The 20180-nt window shown below is 36.4% G+C and overlaps 2 protein-coding genes across 4 annotated transcripts; one reads left to right on the top strand and one right to left on the bottom strand.

Annotated features, from left to right (window-relative positions):
* Positions 1–130: 130 nt before the first annotated feature.
* Positions 131–5848, bottom strand: LOC102615693 (endo-1,4-beta-xylanase 1-like). Of its 2 annotated transcripts, none has more exons than XM_006472292.4 (9): positions 5624–5848; positions 4857–5036; positions 4718–4780; positions 3622–3989; positions 3377–3536; positions 2715–3067; positions 2261–2438; positions 1576–2112; positions 131–1455 (listed from the first exon to the last, which is right to left on the bottom strand). In XM_006472292.4, exons 2-9 carry the CDS (start codon positions 4950–4952, stop codon positions 334–336), a joined length of 2877 nt encoding a protein of 958 aa, XP_006472355.2. In that variant the 5' UTR covers positions 4953–5036; positions 5624–5848; the 3' UTR covers positions 131–333. The 2 variants fall into 2 exon arrangements, with proteins under 2 accessions (XP_006472355.2, XP_006472354.2); XM_006472291.4 differs by having other exon boundaries at positions 5166–5848.
* Positions 5849–7234: 1386 nt separating this feature from the next.
* On the top strand, positions 7235–12807 carry LOC102616182 (putative lipase ROG1). 2 transcript variants are annotated; one of them, XR_008055087.1, is made up of 12 exons: positions 7235–7605; positions 7727–7794; positions 7979–8049; positions 8139–8411; positions 8551–8711; positions 8799–8854; positions 9039–9091; positions 9165–9294; positions 10517–10614; positions 10779–11016; positions 11793–12389; positions 12499–12807. XR_008055087.1 is itself a non-coding variant. In XM_006472293.4 (10 exons), exons 1-10 carry the CDS (start codon positions 7367–7369, stop codon positions 10848–10850), a joined length of 1221 nt encoding a protein of 406 aa, XP_006472356.2. In that variant the 5' UTR covers positions 7235–7366; the 3' UTR covers positions 10851–11174. The 2 variants fall into 2 exon arrangements, 1 of the variants encoding a protein (XP_006472356.2); XM_006472293.4 differs by lacking the exons at positions 11793–12389; positions 12499–12807 and having other exon boundaries at positions 10779–11174.
* Positions 12808–20180: the final 7373 nt, after the last annotated feature.

Genomic DNA, 20180 nt, shown 5'->3' on the forward strand with positions numbered 1-20180 from the left:
CTGTCTCTGTCAGCTTAGCCTATGGCTCAGTATGGAAGCGTGTTTCTCAATTTTGGGCCTAAAATAAAGGCCCACTCTATCTGGGCCGAAATTGAGCTTCATATGGCTTTCACAATTATAATGCGGAGGATAGAGGAAATAACTAGCGTCACATGGTAATGGTATAGCATAACCATCAACGCAACTAACATTTTTATTCTTTTGACGTGGGTGTTACACGATGTAAATAAGAAATCAAGCTTGTAAATGACAAACATAGCACTTTAAACATTGGTAATCCACAATCCAAGAATAGAAAGTGACCTTTTTCTGGAAGAAGCGTCACTGGCAGCATCAGGAACTTAAATCAATAGTCACCACGAGTGGCGACTCACCCTTGTCAACAACAAATGTCTTCACAATCTTCTTGTGGAGGGTGGGAATTACTATAGTGTATGTCCCATGAAAACCTCTAAACGCGAATTCTCCTTGCTCATCAACATGTCCTTGAGCATGAGACAGCCACTCCTGTTTAAGATTTAGGAACTTTTTACCAGCTTCATTGATGTCACCTTCTGCATTAACCAAATGTGCACTGTCACGGCTCATAAACAACTCCCAAAATCCCCACAGCATTATTCCTTCCACAGCAGGGTGAGCAAAAGCTTCTCGGAGCATGACTTCGAGATCCTCCCCTCTGACATATTCATTAATGGAAGACACATCAAGCTCTGTAAACCAGATTGGAAGGCCTAGGATCCCCAGTTTATCCAAAGCAGAACAAACAATTGGTCCCACTGGACTATCGATATGTCCTTGAATTCCAATTCCTCCTACAGGGGCACCTTGCTCTTGCAAATCAAGTATGTGTTCAATATACTTTTCCGGAGATGATCTGGGGTCACCCCCATCTTCAACATGATAATCATTCACAAACAAAGTGGCAGATGGATCTAGCTGGAGTGCCGTCTTAAACATATACGCTCGGATATCTTTCCCCAATCTATCTTGATAGAATGATCCATGCAGCATTTCATTGTTCACATCATAGTGCCTGAACTTCCCCTTGTATCGTGTGAGAAGCCCTGTTAGGCGATTTTGAACAGCTTTCATCAAGTCATTTTTGTTTAGTGATTGGATCCAGGGCTGGACAGTGGCCTGTACTTCCCAGAAGATACAATGACCTCGAGTTTCGATGTTGTGCCTCAGGCACAGGTCCAACATATCATCAGCATCCTTATAGTTGAAATTTCCTTGTTGTGACTCTGTCCAATACCACTTCAACTCATTTCCGAACACAGCCCAGTTGAAGTATTTTGTAAAAAAATTCACAAAATCTTCATTGTCTATCTGTGATCTATTAATGCATGAACCAATTGGAAAACTGTTTTGTGTTTGTTTCACTTTCACAAAGGTGCCAAGAATGCTGCTGCAATCCAGTCCTGATAATTTTAGGACGACATCACGCTTACGAATCTGCATTACATGAGGTGAGATTTAACTTAAAAAAAAAAAAGAAGCATGGCAACGGAATTTCAATGCTGGAAAGGAATCGCTTTACTTGGTAAAGATGAAAATGAGAAGTAAAAGAATTACCTTATCAGTCTGCCTCCTCAACTGTCTAAACCTTGCCTCACGATCAACAGGAAATATCTGAAGACCGGCAACCATTACGTCAATACCTGAAGCAGGACCTTGCACATAAACCATTACCTTTGATGGTTGTTTCTCAATCCTAAAGGACCCGCCAATTTCATGCCACCTATCATCATTTATCTCAACTTGTCCTCCATTGACCCACTGGTTGTCCACACCTAGTGCAACATTCACATTTTGAGGACCAGTTGTGCCGGAACCAATATGCACCCAGGCAGATACTTGATATGTCAAAAAGAGCTTCAGTTTCTCTGTGATCATTTGAGCTGGACCCATCCAAGTCTGTGTACGATTGGTTACAAGAATATAGCGGCCACTTAAAGGCTCATGAGGTCCCAGGGAATCTCTTGCCATTGGAGGGAGTATATGTGGTGAGCCAGTTCCAACGCTTAAAGTGCAATTACCAAGGGGAAACCACCCATTGGTGCCATCACTTAGTTCACTGTTCGTGATTATGTTAACTCCAAAGGCTGGGTTCTGCAAACAAAAGTCAAAACCAAACATTTTCAATGCCTAAAACACCCGGATTGAACTTTAAAATGTTGATGACAAAAATTTCAACCAAAATATAGTAGAAAAAAATTTGAATATATTTTTCACAATTTTATCTGCTTATTCAACCAACCTCAATGACTGGTGGAGGTGAAGGAGGGATTTTCTCTGCATGCTTTACCACCAAACTATTTACAAGAATATCTGCGCCAGGAGGTGGACCTTCCATATATATAACTACTCTTGCAGGGGAACCATTAAGGAGGAACTTCCCGTGCAGCTGTGCCCAATCTTTGTCAGTTGCCTGTACACTGGCAAAGAAACCAGTTTGCTTTCAGCAGTGAAAGAAATTGTAAAGTTGAACTATCTACAACTGATATACCAAGCACATATTCAATTAACAAAATAGAAATGCATTATTTCTGGTATGAAGGAAAAGATAATTTCTTTAAAAGCACGCGAGAGAGAGAGCTTATGTGTGATGTCTTGAGAGAATCAGGATTGTTTAAGATTGGTGTTGCAGAAACTGCAAATAGAAAACTATAAAAGTTTATGATATGGAGATAACAAATAAAGTAGAAACTTACTTGGCAATGACTATGTACTGATCGCGTTGATTTGGTGTTTGGACCCATAAAGTTGCCTGTACAGTTGCAGTAGTAACATTGTTACCAAAAATGCGAACTACAGCAGTAACATCATAAGCAAGCTTTCGCTGCACTCTTCCGGTGATCTCCTGCTGAATTCCGTTCCAGCTTTGTGTGCGTTCTGTTGCAGATGCAAAGACCTTCCCTGACAGTGGGACTATTTTCCCATCAGCCATGGAATCATGTAAAACAATTTTGCAGCCTCTTCCGGACCAATTATTGAGGCCATCCTCAAATTTGGGGTTGAGGATAATGTTCTCATCTCCAGCAATATTGCACCCTATGCTCTTATTCTTTCATAATATAGAAAAAATGAAATCAGAATAATCAATATTAGATGACAAGAAAAACATTTTTGCAGACTGCTTCAGGTCAAAACTTATGAATTTTGATAGACCTGACTCTTACACAAGAATACTTAAGTTTTAGAAGCAAATCTAAATAAGATACAGATGGCCATCTTCACAAGTGTACTATATTTTATTTCTTAAATCAAAATCAAATAGAGATGTCTTCCTTTTAGAACTGCCCTAAGTTTATGACTTTCCAAATCCTACCAGCATTCTTGAAGTTGAGGTAAACTTAGGGAGAAATAAAAGTACCTCACACTCACTAGGACTGGAACAGGTAATCACCACCGATCTTATAAGAAGGTCCACTCCAGGTGCAGGTCCTTCCAAATAAAAAACAATCCGATCAGGCACAGCTGACAATGAGAATGTGCCTTCCAAATTTTCCCAGTTATCTTTTGATACAGAGGTCCTGCATCCGTAATACCATTACCACATCTGTTGTTTCTCAATATAACGAGGAAAAAATGACATAATGAACTAACAGAATCTATTACTTTCCAATAAACAAATAGCTCGTTTCTGAATCTCGTTGTTCTAGTTTCAAAGTTGCCAGCACATCAGCTGATCCTTGATGAGGCCCAGATACTCCAACAGAAGCTGAAACCAAATAGGTAAAACCAGGAGAAACTTTGTCTGTGATATCTTGTTCCAATCCCTGCCAGCACTCTTTACGATTTGTAACAACAGCGTGTTTACCAACCGAGTTTGCTGATGTTCCTTCTGGATAATGCGACTCAGCTGAAGCGATGAAAGCATGACAGCAATTGGGGTGCCACGAGTGCAGCCCCATAGAGAAATCATTATTTACAATGAGATTAGCAGCAGTACTAGTGCTTAAATTGATCTTGTTATGTTCTGCAATCTGTCAGCAAAAGTAGAAGTCATGAAACTTAAGCAGCACAATGAACTTCCTTAATGCACAAGCTCAGAATACCCAGGTATCACAAAATATACTGAGAAAATGTGCAATATAATGAGAGCTTCAATTAGAAAGTGAAAAGCTTTTGTAGTAACTGATACAGCAGGCACACAGAAATTGAGTGGCCAAGCTCGACATATCATTTGCCATCAAATATGAGGAATGAAGAAGAAATCGCGAAATCAGATGAATTGCTTCATATGGCTCGGGCATTTGATGTCAAATACCGTCGGTTATTAATCAATGCAATCTTCAATAGCTTCCCACAACCTCATATTTAATTGTGGTAATCAGACCAAAGCTGCATTACCAAAATTTAATACTGACATTGTCTCACCATAATTCAAATTAAATTCTGTATTCGGCTTCCTTTGATGCAATTTTCAGTTCATTACTAAGTAAGACATTGATTTACAAGTTACAACGCTAAAAATCAAATCATAAAATGCCAGCCCACTAAAATCCCCAAGTACTAAATTAAACTTGGTAGTGCCATAAATTAGCGAAAATAAAACAATGGTGATTTCCCTCAACGTTGTAAGTTGAACAAGTGTGCAGGAATATTTGAAGACACGAAACACCCCATCCAGCCATAAGAAAACAAGCAAGAAAAAGGAAAGCCAAATGAGAATCAACAAATGAACCTAATAACCCAAACAAAATAAACATACCAGTGCTGCAGAATTGTCATTGCCATTATTCGCGTGTTGGCTTTCCATGGTTTCTCCCGATCTCTAGCAATCAGAAAAGCAGTTTCTATTACCCAATTTGGTCTAAAATTATAAAGAGGGTGCGTAAATTGATCAGTACCTGATGCTGATGAGGCGTATGAGTTTGATTTTGGTTAGAACGGGTATTGGAATTGGAAACTCGAGTTGTGAAGCAGCAAGCGAAGACCCTCCTCATATTTATACGCACCGTTAAAAAAAATTTCAAGGAAGTCTAACAAAAGCGCGGGACCAACGGACCAAACAGCCAATCAAACATTTTCTGAAAAAAAAAAAAAAAAAACAAAGAGTTGGCTTTTTGTCTGGGTTTGTCGAAACACAATAAAAAAAGCAAAATTTTGTGTAATAATTAATTAATTGATCCACTTAACTGAAAACTATCCCCACTTACCAACAGAGCATTTTCATATTATAGAATAATAAAAATTATATCTTCCCCATCTCTGCAAGGCTAAGGCTGCCGAGGCTTCTCTGTGATGTGTTGCTTTGTCTTGCAGCTTGGGGTATTCTCAAGTGGGCTTCAATGCTTGAATTAGAATTGAAGATTTAAGGTTTGTGCAAAGCATAACTGTCCATTAATAGTATATTACTATTTGTGATGTGGTTCCTTGCTTGATAGACTTTGATTACAAGAAAAAGTTCCCTCTGTCAATTTCCCCATTTCCTACTGGGTGACAGGTTGAACCATTGGTCATTGGTGGCTGGGAAAAATTAGGTGAAATGGGTTTTCAATTAGTATGATGGATTTTTGCCCAGTTACATGGAGTTTCTGCTCATTATAATTACATTACACGATTCTCAATCCGAGGTGTAGAACATAAAAGCACACGAAAGCAATCGGAATGAGACCTGCTGCTGACCCTTCATCATGAAATTTGATGGCCTGAAAATCTCAAAGAAGTTGGCGTGGAAGCAGAGTAAGAACAACGAGAAAGTAAAGCGAAAATTTAGTGCATATATTTGATGGACAAAATACGGCATCGCAGTACATTTCAATGCATCACCTAGAAATGGCATTTTACGATTCTATGCTTCCAAGAGAAGCAAGAAATGTTTTTTTTTTGTTTTTTTTTTTCAGTTGACAGTTAAAACTGATGGAAAAGAAAAGAAAATCAGAAGGAAATCAATTTACATTTATCAGCTCACTCCCGCTGGCCTCTGGATTCATTTCGGGCTTAAAGGGCTTTGGGTTTTAGAGCCCATTGTATGTTTAAACGAACTAAACAAGATGGGCCTTAAGAGCCCATTCTCTGGGACAAACTCAAAGCCTAGATTATCTGACTGTTTTTCCTCGTTGATGCCCAAGGTTGGGGATTAATTTCCTTTAGAAGAGGACCAAAAGAAGGGGATTAAACAAAAAAAAAAGTTCAACGAAATCACACTAATTAATGTCAAAGTTGGTTGTCAAACAACTGGAATCAAATCTAAAACTATTATTATTAAACGAGCCACCAATCCGGGCTTGCCAAATGAAGACCAGAAGAGTCAGAGAAAATGAACAAACCATTCCTATCTATGTTGACTGTGCGGTGCACCACCAGTGCATGCAATTAAAGAAACACGACATTGATTATTGAATTGGAATTTGGTAGAATAGGAGAAGATTCTTCTACTACTTGCTCGAAGATTTCATTTATTTATTACATCACATCTACAGCAATTGGGCTTCTAGAAAGTATAAACTTTGAAATTTAATATCCTCAGTGGATCATTTCTTGCGTGTTTCATGAGCTCATTAATTACATAAAGTCAGAAGTCTTCACAACATGATTAATCTTCTTAATTCTTTATTTCATAGTTACATGTATGCATGCATGTATGTATATGGGCGTATGTCTTCAAATTTCCATTAATCTGTTGAATTATCATTAGATGCCGTCACGTTACGACAATCACATGCACTTTAATTGGCTTTCTTTTTCCGGAATAGCCTCCCTGTAATCGTTACTTGTAAAATCATTATTCCCTTAAGCACACGATACAAGGCTTCCTCAAGGCTCATATTATAATAGGACTACATTTAGCAGGTGATAATTCTTTAATAATAATAATAACAATAATAATAAAAAGAGCAGTTGTACGTATTCCCAGAAGAACATGTGAATTTTGTTTGAATGAAGAGGCAAAGGCCGCCCAAATAAAACAAGTCCAACGAATTGCGTGTCAAGTTTGTCTGTTTGCGACTCAACGGTGTAATGAAAACTGTATTAAAGTAATCACGGAAAAATAAATTTTAGCGAAATTCCATAGTTACCCTCGATCGGCCGCATTATTAACACAGCAAGCCCGACGATCAAACGACATAATTGAGTGAAACACCAGGGGTGTTACGTAATATCATTGAAACAAATTAAGAAAGCGTATGTGAATGTGACGCATTGAAGCGTCCGAGGCGTCAGGTGGGGACGAGCTTCGGTTTCGTTGGTTTCTGAAAACGGAACCAATAATGAAAGCCCATAACTAACTAAACTAAAACTAAAACCCACCCTTCGAAGAAATTTCGCCGGGATGGATGATTCCGCGACATGTGAGTCAACACGTGCATACATGAACGTATTTAAAGCAAAAGCGACATAACAAGTCCCGCGTTTTATGAGTTCAATGGAGGTCCAGGGAAGTGGTCCTGGAGGATCGATGAAGAACAGAGAAAGTAAAACGAGGAAGAAGAAGAAGAATGCAAAGTCTCGGTACTTGCCGAAGCTCTCGTGTTTGCGAACCGAGCAGGATGGAAAAGGAAATTTTGACATGCAGGTCCAAACTATTGGAGACGGAAACGGAGATGGTCCGACTCCAACTCACCTCGTTGTTATGGTGAACGGCATTATTGGCAGGTTAGTTAGCTTAATTAGCTTAACCTTAATCACATTGCTAATTAATACTCTATCTCGTCACGATCATGATTATGATTCAAGACTTGATTTGATTAGATTTGACTTTATTTATTAATTACAGTGCTCAAAATTGGAGCTATGCTGCCAAGCAGTTTTGCTGCAAGTGTCCTGAGGATCTTATAGTTCACTGTGAGTGATTATTGTTAATTCTTGAACCTCTAATATAAAATTATAATCCAGTTGCATGTTATTTTGGGCTTATGTAAAAGTGTAAAGAGGCAGTGGAATCTAGGAAGTATACTCGATATTCGCTACTAGTTTTGGTTTCTTTTATTAAGATAATAAATTGCATAGGATCAATTTGTGAATTCAGGCAGTGAGCGTAATTATTCTACGCTGACATTTGATGGCGTCGATGTCATGGGAGAAAGGCTAGCAGAAGAGGTGTGTTTTTGTTCGTTTTCCTGATTGTTAATCCTTTTACCTCAAATGTTATTTCTTTGTTTAAAATACAATGGTATTGTTTCTTTCAGGTGATATCAGTCATAAAACGGCACCCAGGTGTTCAGAAGATCTCATTTATTGGTCACTCTTTAGGTGGCCTTGTGGCAAGGTATGCTATTGCCAGGCTTTATGAACGAGATGTCACAGAGGCATCTCACCACGCAAGTGGAGAATGTAGGGTTGATGAATCTGAAGAAGATTCATGCCAGAAAGATAATTTGAAAGGCAAAATCGCTGGCCTAGAGCCCGTGAATTTTATAACCTGTGCCACGCCTCACCTTGGCTCAAGGGGTCATAAGCAGGTGACCTTTTGTACTTTGAATGTTCATATATAATTAATCCTCCCTTTCATAACTAGTTTTCTCCAATAAATTTGTGATTAAGTAATTATATGGACTTCAACATATATGGTTTTCTTATGTTCTAGCTTGTTCTTCTCAGGTCCCAGTGTTTTGTGGATTTTACACTCTAGAAAAAGTAGCAGCCCGTGGATCCTGGTTACTCGGAAGAACCGGAAAACATTTATTTTTGACCGACCGTAATGAAGGGAAACCTCCTCTTCTTCTGCGAATGGTCAGTGATTGTGAAGACCTTAAATTCTTGTGAGTCTTTGTAAACTTATCCAGTTGATAGCTAAGTGAACCCAATTGATTCCTCAACTTTTAATCATTTTTTCATTGTGTCTACAGATCTGCTTTGCAGTCCTTCAGGCGCCGTGTGGTCTACGCAAATGCACGTTTTGATCGTATCCTCTTACTTTTAAGTGTATTCTTTGAATTATATTCCCCCACAGACCTCCAATTGTTTGAGAAAGAAGCTGCGTAACATTACTTTAAGTGATCAGGTGGATTTTTGGCTTCTTTGGTACTCTGATGCAATCTCTTCCTAACTTACCATTTACTTATAGAAGAACTTAACTCTCTTCTTAGACATTGTGGGATGGAGTACATCATCTCTACGGCATCCAAAGGAGCTTCCAAAGGTAATTATGAACCTTATATTAGAAACTCCGATATTATTATTTGTCATTCTCAGAGAGATTTCTTTTTTATCAGAGACGACATCTTAAAAGAGTTGATAAATACAAACATATTGTAAATGTGGAGACAACAAAAGCAGCTAGTTCACAAAGAGAAGTCCGTTCAGAGAACATGGCAAATAAAAGTGAGACTACTGACATGGAAGGTTAGTTAATTATTTGTTACTTGAAATTGATCAAAAAAATATTGCTCTGTCAATAACTCCTATGGTTTTCTTGATGTTCAAATTATTATCTCATGTAACACTTATAAGCTAAAATCTTTAGAGGGTCTAGTTATGCCCTCGTAGGATCCTCGAGGAAGTAAAACTGAAAAAAACTACATTGGAAAAGTACCATTCATAATTTTACAGTTTATTCATTAGGAAATCTGAAAATTCATGCTTAAAAGAATGAGCATACTTATTTGCTTGCCATTGGATATGTGTTCACACAGAAAATTGCAGTTGCCTGCATCCATTTTCTTATATGTGAGGAAAAAATCAGTTACTATAATTAGCTATAAATGGATCATTATTATTATTTTTATTTTCCTGATAAGTATTCTTCAAACATTCATGGTTTTGAAAATGAGATATTGTAGTTGTGTTAAATAACTCTCTGTTTGGATGAATCTTGGTTAATCAAATTGATCACTGGTCCTTAGGTTTCTATGTGTTGATGATGTGCTAAGGTGAGTCTTATTAAGATGTATGATGAAGAGTTTGGGCAGCCCATTCAAAAGTTTCTGAAATGTTTTGAAAATATTGAAGTGTGTCATCTGAAATGTGAATCTGACAATGCATCAGCAGTAGGAATTAGGAAATCAGGGAGCAGAACGAGATGCAGAGAAGATAGGTGTTGGTTTTACTTCTATTGTTGCAGACCTTTAATCTTTTAATGAGTTTCATTAAGCAATCTATCATCCTTCTCTTAACTTCAGATCTCTGGATATTGTTAGAGGTTTTCCGGAATCACTCATTCTCATTTGACAATTGGCTTGAATGATATTTTCCCCTTGGCATCTCAGTTATTGCAAGTTCTACTTGAAAATGATGGTCGTTAACATAATTGTTGCCCTTTAGATGTAATGCTCAATCCTCATTTTTTAAAGCTTAATTCCACTGTTAGGATCTCACCTACAAGATTAAGCTTTTGGGTCAAGTGGTAACTTAACATGGTATTAAAGCCAGGATTTATCATGTGGTCTCCCCATGTGATTGCATTTTGTCTATGGTTCTATCTGCTATCCCTGTTTGGGCAGAGTCTAATAGTATTTGTCTATGTTTTTACCTTCTATCTTATTATTGCTTTTGGTCAACACGGTTTAATACCAGCTTGAGCTTTTAGATCAAGCAGTAACTTAACACTTATGTCACACAATTGTAGAGGAAATGCTCAGATGTTTAACGACTTTGAGCTGGGAACGGGTTGACGTTAACTTCAGTAGAAGCAGGCAAAGATTTCTAGCACACAGTACCATTCAGGCAAGATTTGCAATTCTCTTACAATTTCACCTAGGAAATGGAGTTTTTCTGTACACTTTTTAATTGCAGACGAGCATTTGGTATCTTACCCTGTATGATTCTGCTTCCGCACTGAATAAGAAGTGCATTCTAGAGTGTAACATTATCTTTTCCTCTGTGTTCAGGTGAAAACCTACTGTATCAATTCCGATGGAGCCGAGGTGATCCAACATATGATTGACAATTTTCTCCTGTAAAGGATGCCTACTCTATAGATTCTATGTCAATGCCTCTCTTGTCCTAATTGGCATCAAGAAGGAATTTTTTGGGTGACTCTGTGAAGCTTGGTTTAATTTGCTGGACGGAAGCTCACTGTAACGACAGTATAAGAATATTCCCCCCCCCCCCCCTCTTCAGAAGAAGGTATATATCGGAACATATTGATATATAATTTATAGTACATTTCTTCATGTTAATGCAACAATAGACAGAGATGTTAGTTCAAGTTACATGAAACAATATGTCCAAACTAAGTACGTACAATTTTGCTTATTGATGAATTAATATTATTATACATGATATTTCTTCTATTGTCACCCATAACCAAAAGAAAAAAAAATTATAAATCGCGTTGTGTGTGTAACTTTCTCTGTGTGTGTGCGTGGGTGAGAGATCTTTTACAATGTGACAAAGTTTATCTTTTAAATGGGAAATTCTGGAGTCCTGTAACAGTTTTTGACGTCATAAATAGAGGTAGGAATCGAAGGATTGGCAGTAAAATTTTGTAAATTCCAAAGTGTTGATGAATTTGCTGGAACAATGACACCGGCCACGGTCAGATATCATCGCATCTGATTCCCACAAAGGGATATGATTCTGATGCAAATCCATGGATGCATTGGTGACATTCCTTGTTTTAGCATCCTTTGGAAATATATATTTAATAAAACTCTTCCCAAGGCCGAGAAAAAGGGATGTTAGCGTGTCGAAGTAAATTATGCTCAGAGCCCAAAACACGAACGTGGAGGGACAAATTGAAAGATTAAATAAAAAGTGAAAGCGAAAGCGATAGCCCAAGAACCACATATCATATTTCCCTCCTCGCCTGTGAATCCCTTATTTTAGAGAGCTCTCCATCATTTGATACGCTGTGTCATCTCTTATTGTTGCTGATTTGTGTTATTATTGCATCCTTTCAGCTTTCACTACCTCTTTGGTTTTGGCTCTTAATGTTTTGCTGTACTGTCCATTCCTTCTCTCCTTGCTCTGCCTCAGCTGCTAAAGCAGTCTCTCGGTTTGGTTTTTCTGGTGGCTCATGAAACGAGGTCAATGTCATTCCCTTTTCGTTTGAGGTCCTCCACCTCTGTAGCCCTCTCAGTTTAGCCTCATTCTAATAACACTTTTTGCCTTGCATGTTCCGTCTAACCAAAGCGAGCTACATGTACAAGGTTACCAAGTGAAAGTGAGTGGACTTGCAGAGGTGAGGTGGCGTTTAAGCTCTGAACCTTTCTTTTCTTGGGACACTTCTCAGGAAATCGAATACATCAACCTCTCTCTCTCTCTCTCTCTCAACAGTCAATACTTATCCCCTCCCTCACAACTGCTGGGCCTTAATTTGTACACACTCTCAACTCAATTCTCAGAGAAAGAAAATGGGCAGCTCTCAATATTGTGTTTGTTGCCACAGAAACAGACACCTCATTGTTTCCTTGCTCTTCCTTTTGATTTCGAGCTTGACACAAGTGAGATTCGTGGCTGAAGGCAGAGCAATATCCAAGCTAGTTGAGGCTGCACCGGTACGTATTATATATATATATATATTCACATCATGCTTTACCTTATTTCTTCCTGACAAAGCAATATTTTCAAAATAGTGGAACTCAAAATTTCAAATTTTATGCGCAGAAAGGAATGGAAGAAGAGAAGATGGTGGTGATGACAAGTATGATAGGATCAAGGCCACCAAAATGTGAGAGAATGTGCAGCTCTTGCAGGAATTGTGAACCAGTTCAGGTCCCAGTGACAACAAGAGCAGTTGGTCACAGAGCGAGTCATTTCTCTGCAATTGCGTACTCAAAAGGTGATGATAATTCCAATTACAAGCCCATCAGCTGGAAATGCAAGTGCGGCAACTTGATTTTCAATCCATGATTGGTTGAACAAAACATATGTTGCATTAACCCAGCAGTGTATCTACTACTACCTCCTTCTGAAGCTGTAGCGTTAGCATAAAGTTTTTAATGTAGAGTTTTTTTTTTTTTTTTTCGGGTCTTTTTGATTCTGTACTAATTTTCTTTCGTTTCTTGCTTTCTCTAATGACATCATTCCGTGGATATAATGAATTTATGACCGAATCTAATTGCAGTTATTATGATAATTTCGAAAATGAAAGAGACAAATAATAGAATTTGGCAGGGTGGCATTAATTACTTGGGCATTTATATTAAATTAAATTAAAAATTTTGAGGGTCTTTGGGGGATGCAATGGGTTTGTTAATTTTGATGGCAATTGGCAAGTGAAGTGACGACATGACGTGGGGGATGGGTGTATTAATTAATTAATAAATAGAAAAAAAGAAAGAGATAAAGAAGGCCAGGCGGATGAGAATTTCGAGTGTGTCGGACAGTTCTGCTTTGCGTATCTTACAAGATTTGTGCCTCAGATTTCTGATTCAGAAACAAAGCCTGTGCAAATTACACAGCCCACCTCGAAGGGATCAACCCTAATACCACCACCCTCTCATCGTCTCATCTAAATAACTATTTTTTAATTTTAAATGCATATATAACCGTCAGTTTATAATTTTATTTTTTTTCTGTTAAGTATTCCATTTGAAGAATTAAATCTTAGTCTTGTTCATACTAATCCGAATCTCACAGAAAAAAAATGTGACACAATGGTACTAGGGAGAATATTGATATTTGAACACCATCAAAATAAAAAATGAAATATTATTTATACTACTATATTATTATAACACACAAAAAGAAATGAGCTCTGTCTATACTATAGTATTAGTATTTTTATCATAATAATATTTTATTAGTAGTCAAATATTATTTTTCTACTGAAAATAATTATTATTTTATATAGATAGCGTGGCTTAATTCAGAAAAATAAATAATCTTAAACCAATTTATTATTGTTTGGATTTTTTTTCCCCTTTATTAACATCCGAGGACCGAGAAGAGGCAATTGATAGATAGAAGACAATAAATGAGATATTAATTGTAGGGCAGATAATAAGCAGTGAGTGAACTGAAAGGCTCTCGATTGCTCATCATCGTCATTCATGAGCTCTGCTGCCTGCGGGGCTGCTGTTAATTTCCTCTATCCTAGCTCTCGCTCTTGGTAGAAAGGCAATTAAATATTGGCTTGCATGCTCACGCTGACGTTATGCGAGGTAAAACTCAAACATTTTCTGAATAAACAACATATTAAAACAATAATGCATTAACTAATGCTTAATCTATCTAACAAGCAATAAACTTAACATAAAAGGAGCCAAAGACACCTAAATCTTACACAAAGTAATCCAAACTCCAAGTCCTTTTCTTTTCCCCCACATGGACACACTGATGATGATGATGATGATGATGATGATGATAATAATAATAATAATAATAATAATAATAACGGATGGGTAAAAGCCAAAAGGGAGGGTAATTTCCTGAAGTCTTCTAGTCGATAACTTGATAATAGATATATCATCTTTAGTCTTCACTTTATTTTTGCACAAAGAACAGTACTTCGAGATTATAGACATAAGATGTTGGGCATTCATTTCAATCCTAAATAAACAATTTTTCAATCTAATACTGTACTTTCTTCCAAGTATATTTTTCACCTGCTCAGCTCATACTCTAAGTTGGTGTTTGGTTTTAAGAAAGGGAGGAGAGGAAAAGAGTGGAATGGAGGGGAAAGGAGAAGAGAGAAGTGGAAGAGAATAGTGAAATTAAATTTTATTGTTTGGTTTGACATAAAATTTGATAGAGAAAGGAATTACAATTTTTTTTCTTTGGATAAATTTATCATTTGCCTTAAATATTAGATTATCTATATTAGTAATAAAATATAATTTAATATTAATGCCAAACTTTTTTAATTTCAAAAAGTTCTAAAACAATTCATGATTTATATTTAATATACAATATAAAATAATTTAATATACTAAACTATTTAATATAATTTAATATTAAATATAATTTAATATTAAATATAATTTAATATTAAATATAATTTAATATAAATAAAAGCCGGTCAACATAAGTCAACGCCGGTCAACGAAAGTTAACGCTTTTCCGGTAAAATTTCGACGGCTTCCGATGACGGTCCGGCGGAAGTCCAGCGATAGTAAATTTATATTTATATATTTTCATATTAAATAAATAAATAAGTTTATTTATTTTATTAAATTTTTTAAATCATTCATTAAATTTAATTAATATAAAATTATTTATAATATAAAATTAATAAAATAAAATTATAAATAATAATCATTAATAACATTAAATAAGTTAAAATGTTAAAGGACAATTTTGGAAGTTTGAGTTTTCAACATAAGAGGATTTTAAATTCTTCACTCTTTGGCGTGGAATTCAAATTCTACATTATAAGGGATATTAAATTCTAATGAAAATTAAATTATTATATATTTTATGCAACCAAACAATGGAAATAAAAGTAGAATTTGAATTACTTTCCTCTCCCCCATTCTCTCTTCCCAACCAAACATCACCTAAGGGTGCATTTGGGGAGCAGCTACCCATACGCACACTGAGTATAATATAAGCTAGCGTGAATACAAATTGAATGCTCGCATGATCTGGAGCGACCTTTTAGTTTATGCATAATTGCTCCGGAAACTCCCAATTTTCTAATTAATTAGCCGCACGCCCTGATTCCATTTGTACATATGGTATGTTCGTTGTTTTGAACATGGATGGTAATGAGGCAAATATGGGTTGGATCTACTCTGCTCCATATCCAAATCCATAATAAAAATCAAAATCGGTATCTGCTCCAGATCCATCATGAATCCATATTTTTCGCTCCATATCCAGATCCAAAAAAGAAATAAATATCTATATCTGCTCCAAATCCGAAAAAAATTAAAATCCAAATCTGCTCTAGATCCGTCATGAATTCTAAAATTCAGTAATAAAAAATTAATAATTTTTTAGATTGAAAATTGAAGGCTAAAATGTATTGATAACAAATAAATTATATAATTTTTCTCAAAAATATAATAATTATTGTAGCTTATACTTTTACACCAAAACAACAAATAAGAAAGATAATAAAATATCATTCGGAAGTAATTGCAGGAGTGAGATCAATCTAATATTCTTTTGTCTCCTTCATCATTCTAATATCCACGATACACCTACCCTCATTCCTACAACATTAGATAATGACATATAAATTAAATATGATTTATATTCAGTCCTTTATTATTTTTATTATGACCATATTTGACTAAATATATGAATAACTATATTTCTTTAAAATTATTTAGCCAATATAATAAAATAAATTGCCAGGTTATATTACTTGGCTTGAAATTTGAATATTGCATGTACATGCTTTGGGGCTGGCGGACCTTTAAATTTACAAAACTAACCTTTAAGTTTTAAGAGTTTAAATGCATGGTAAATACTACTAATGTGCTATGAATAAAATTTATTATCATTATAATTCCACAATTGTTAAGAAACTTTTAAAATAAAATAAAATTAAAAGATGAGTGGATATGGATATGGATATGGATTTAGATATTAAGATAGATCCAGATCTGCTCCATATCCGTCTTAGATCTGCACATCGATATCCAAATATGATCCAAATCCATTTTAAACCGATCCAAATCCGATCCGATTGGATTTGGATCACATAGATCTTGGACCAGATCCAATCCATTGCCATCCCTAGTTTTGAATGAGATAACTCGCTGATTTATGCAATTAAATGGAGTTTAAAGAAGATATTGGATGGAGGATAAATAAAACTACTGACTACCCATTGCCAGTTTCTTAAATAATTCTATTTATTTCTAAAATTATCTTTCTTCATCATATATATATATATATATATATATGCCCTTATTCAAGTTCCTTAGAGTCATTTTCAAACCCAAAATTTCATGCCACTGTTCTATATTTCTTATATTTGAAATTCTTTCAGATTATCTTCAATTTGAGATTAGCCACCAAGAAATCATTTTTTTTCAAACCACATATATGATATCACTCATATATATGTTGAATAAAGACGGTTAAAATTTTTTTTAAAAAAAATGTTACTTGATCCCTCTAATTGTAAAATTACCTTAATTTATCTTGAAAATTAGGTTTAAAAGAGGGCATGCGTGAATAGAAAAACGTTGATAAATAAAGCTATATACGGTAAAATTTGATTTTAGAAACCTTTATATATACGCACATGTTTCCACGTTATAAAGGATGTTACGATTTCCTTTTGTAATGCAGAACGTAAAGGGTATGATCAGGGTTCCGCTTTAGGATAGTAAGAGGAATCTTTGTAAATAGAATTTTGTTTCTGAAAAAATTAGGAAAATTTTAGTGTTTGATACACCTAGCAATCCTAGCTTAGGCGTTGGTGGAGATATGGATGATCGCGATCCACTTCCCCTTCACATAATCGACCACATACTGAGCCGACTTCATGTGAAACAGCTCCTCCGTTTAAGGTGCGTGTCCAAAACATGGCGGAATCTAATCGACGGTCCGGATTTCATCAAACTCCAACTCAGCAGAAACCAAGCAAGGGACAGTTCTATTATTACTGTGGGGTTAGGGTCTACAGATACTCTTTACGAGGTAAAATATGAGAATGGTTGTATAGCCACAAAAGTGGTGGGTTGCTGCAATGGCTTGCTCTGTATTGCTACGAACAGATTGCCGCAGACTCTTGCTATTTGGACCCATCTACGAGAAAGCACCGCCTTTTACCGACGACAACGACTACCCTGGAGTCCAAAACGGCTAGTTGCTTTCTTTATGGGTTTGGGTATGATTTGACTCATGATGATTATAAACTAGTTAGAATTGCAAAGCGTTCTGGAGATGCTTGCTTTAGTGAGGCTGCTGAGGTAAAAGTTTATAGCCTAGCAAGAAATTATTGGAAAAGAATTCAAGATATCTCGGGATAGTCCCGGGGTTTATGCTAGTGGTTCTTTACACTGGATAGCCATGGCCGAGTATGGTAGGCATGATTTTATTCTGGCCTTAGATTTATCTGATGAGGCTTATAAAGAGCTGCCACTGCCTCCGCCTGTGCTTTTGGAAACCGGTTGTCGCGTTCGTGCCAGTTATCTCGGTGTGTTGGATAATGGCTGTTTGTGCCTGGTTTCTAATTATAGCGGAGGGTACAGAACGCCTCTCTCTCGTGTGTGGGTGATGACAGAATATGGTGTGAAGGATTCTTGGACTAAATTGTTTTCGATTTCGGAGGAACAAGTTATCTCGCCGTCTCCCGAATTTTATTATTATTCTCTGCCTTTCGAATCTTTGGAACCCCTAGCCTTTTACGAGGGTGGCACCCAACTTCTTTTGGCGCACAATAAGATCAACTTTTTAGTGTATGATCTCAACACGAACCAAGCCACGGTTCGTTGGCCGGAACCAGATGTAGCACCTATGCCAGGTGTATTCTATATGTGCTTGCAATCCCTAGTTAATTTAATTAATTAACTTGTCTGAGGAGTATATCTGTTAGTTTAATTAATTTTATACATGTGGACATTTTAATGCTCGTTATCTTATTCATGAATAAAATCTCCGTTCCCTTCTCATTTTTCCTTTTTAGTTTTTATTTTATTTTCTAAAATATTTAGTAAATACATTTAAAATTTAAATCGTAACGGTGTGATATAAATAAAATAATATCATAATATTTATTAAAATAATCAAAATAACAATTAATATAAAGTAATGATATAGTCACAAATTCTTGTATAAATTTATTTTGTACAAACTGATGTGGCGTTAATTCATTAGTTGAATTAAATATCTCTTGGCCCCACATAATTTATTTTTATTATTTTATATTTTCATTCAATCAATGAATTAATGTCACATCAGTTTGTACAAGAGTTTGTGGCTGTATCATTACTCATTAATATAAAGAGTGATGATACAGCCATAAATTTTTGTACAAATTTATCCTATACAAACTGATGTGACATTAATTCATTAGTTGAATGAAAATATAAAATAATAAAAATAAATCATGTGAGCCAAGAGATATTTAATTCAACCAATGAATTAACGTCACATCAATTTGTACAAAATAAATTTATACAAGAATTTGTAGTTATATCATTACTCTAATATAAATACTTTATTTCACCCTTTTTTTTATTAGATTAATAATAATAGTATTCAACCCTCACATTTTAGGCAAAGCTTACATTACATTGATTGGCTGTACGTTACAGCTAAAAAATTTTCCTTAGAAAAGTTAATAATTATAAAAAGTCAATAAATTTTAAAGTTTTATTTCAAACCCCCGGCTGCCTGTAAAAATCTTCTAAATTTCCCAGGAGGGATATTAGCTACCCTTTAGTCAACATAAATAGCAAAACTCATGCCCCCTCAAGTCTTTATTATTTTGGACAGTGCCCGAAATTCTATCGACATTTGCGTCATACGTTTGTGCCTCTTCTTCTTTTATCATGTTCTTGATTGTTTTTTCATCTGGCGTAGAAGGTTTGATTTTGATCCCATTTGGTCTCATTAGACCAACTTATGGCTATTAGAGATATTAAACAGATTTTTACAAACCTCAGGAGAAAGGCAAAGGCAAAGAGAGCATATCTTGAACAAAATAAAGCATCTTGTAAATTATAAAAGGCAAGAAATTACATCACCATCACGTTCTAATGATTGTGCTATTTCCTTTGGAAACTGTTTGGGAGAAATACGTCGACGAGACCAGGCATGGTGAGCAGATATCTGATGACAGAGTTCTGCGACCCGGTGTGTTCCGTAAAAGCCTGGTGCGCGGGGGAACAGGAGCAGAAATATCCTGCTCGTCCACGAGCACGTCATCTGCGAGGCAAATTTCCTGTAAGAGGCATAAGGCCATTCCGGCTAGAGGTCGAGAGGCGAGGAGACCCGGTCAACGGCAATTGGCAAGACCTGCTCTCCAGCCCGAGAATCTAGGCACGACAGCCACGCTTTCCCCAGAACCGTGGCGTAACACGCAAGATCCCACGTTTGCCCATAACGCAGCATAACGCAGCAGTCGGAGTCCGATATCGTCCCCCAAAAAAGCGGAAACAAGATCTCACGAAACCACGATGGCCACGCTTTCCCCAGAACCGTGGCATAACACGCAAGATCCCACGTTTGCCCATAACGCGGCAGTCAGAGTCCCATACCGTCTCGAAAAAAGAGGAAAACTGGGATTCAGAGGAAGCCTATAAAAAGGTAGCCAACGAAGGTAAATGGGTTAGCATTTTTGAGATTAGAAAAGAAATTCTAAAGAAGAGAAAACCACGAAAAAGCCATAAGATCTGTGGCAAGCGTTCCCCGAACCTTCATATCTGACTTGAGCGTCGGAG

This window comes from Citrus sinensis, chromosome 5, assembly GCF_022201045.2.
Source record: "Citrus sinensis cultivar Valencia sweet orange chromosome 5, DVS_A1.0, whole genome shotgun sequence".
Taxonomy (NCBI): domain Eukaryota; kingdom Viridiplantae; phylum Streptophyta; class Magnoliopsida; order Sapindales; family Rutaceae; genus Citrus; species Citrus sinensis.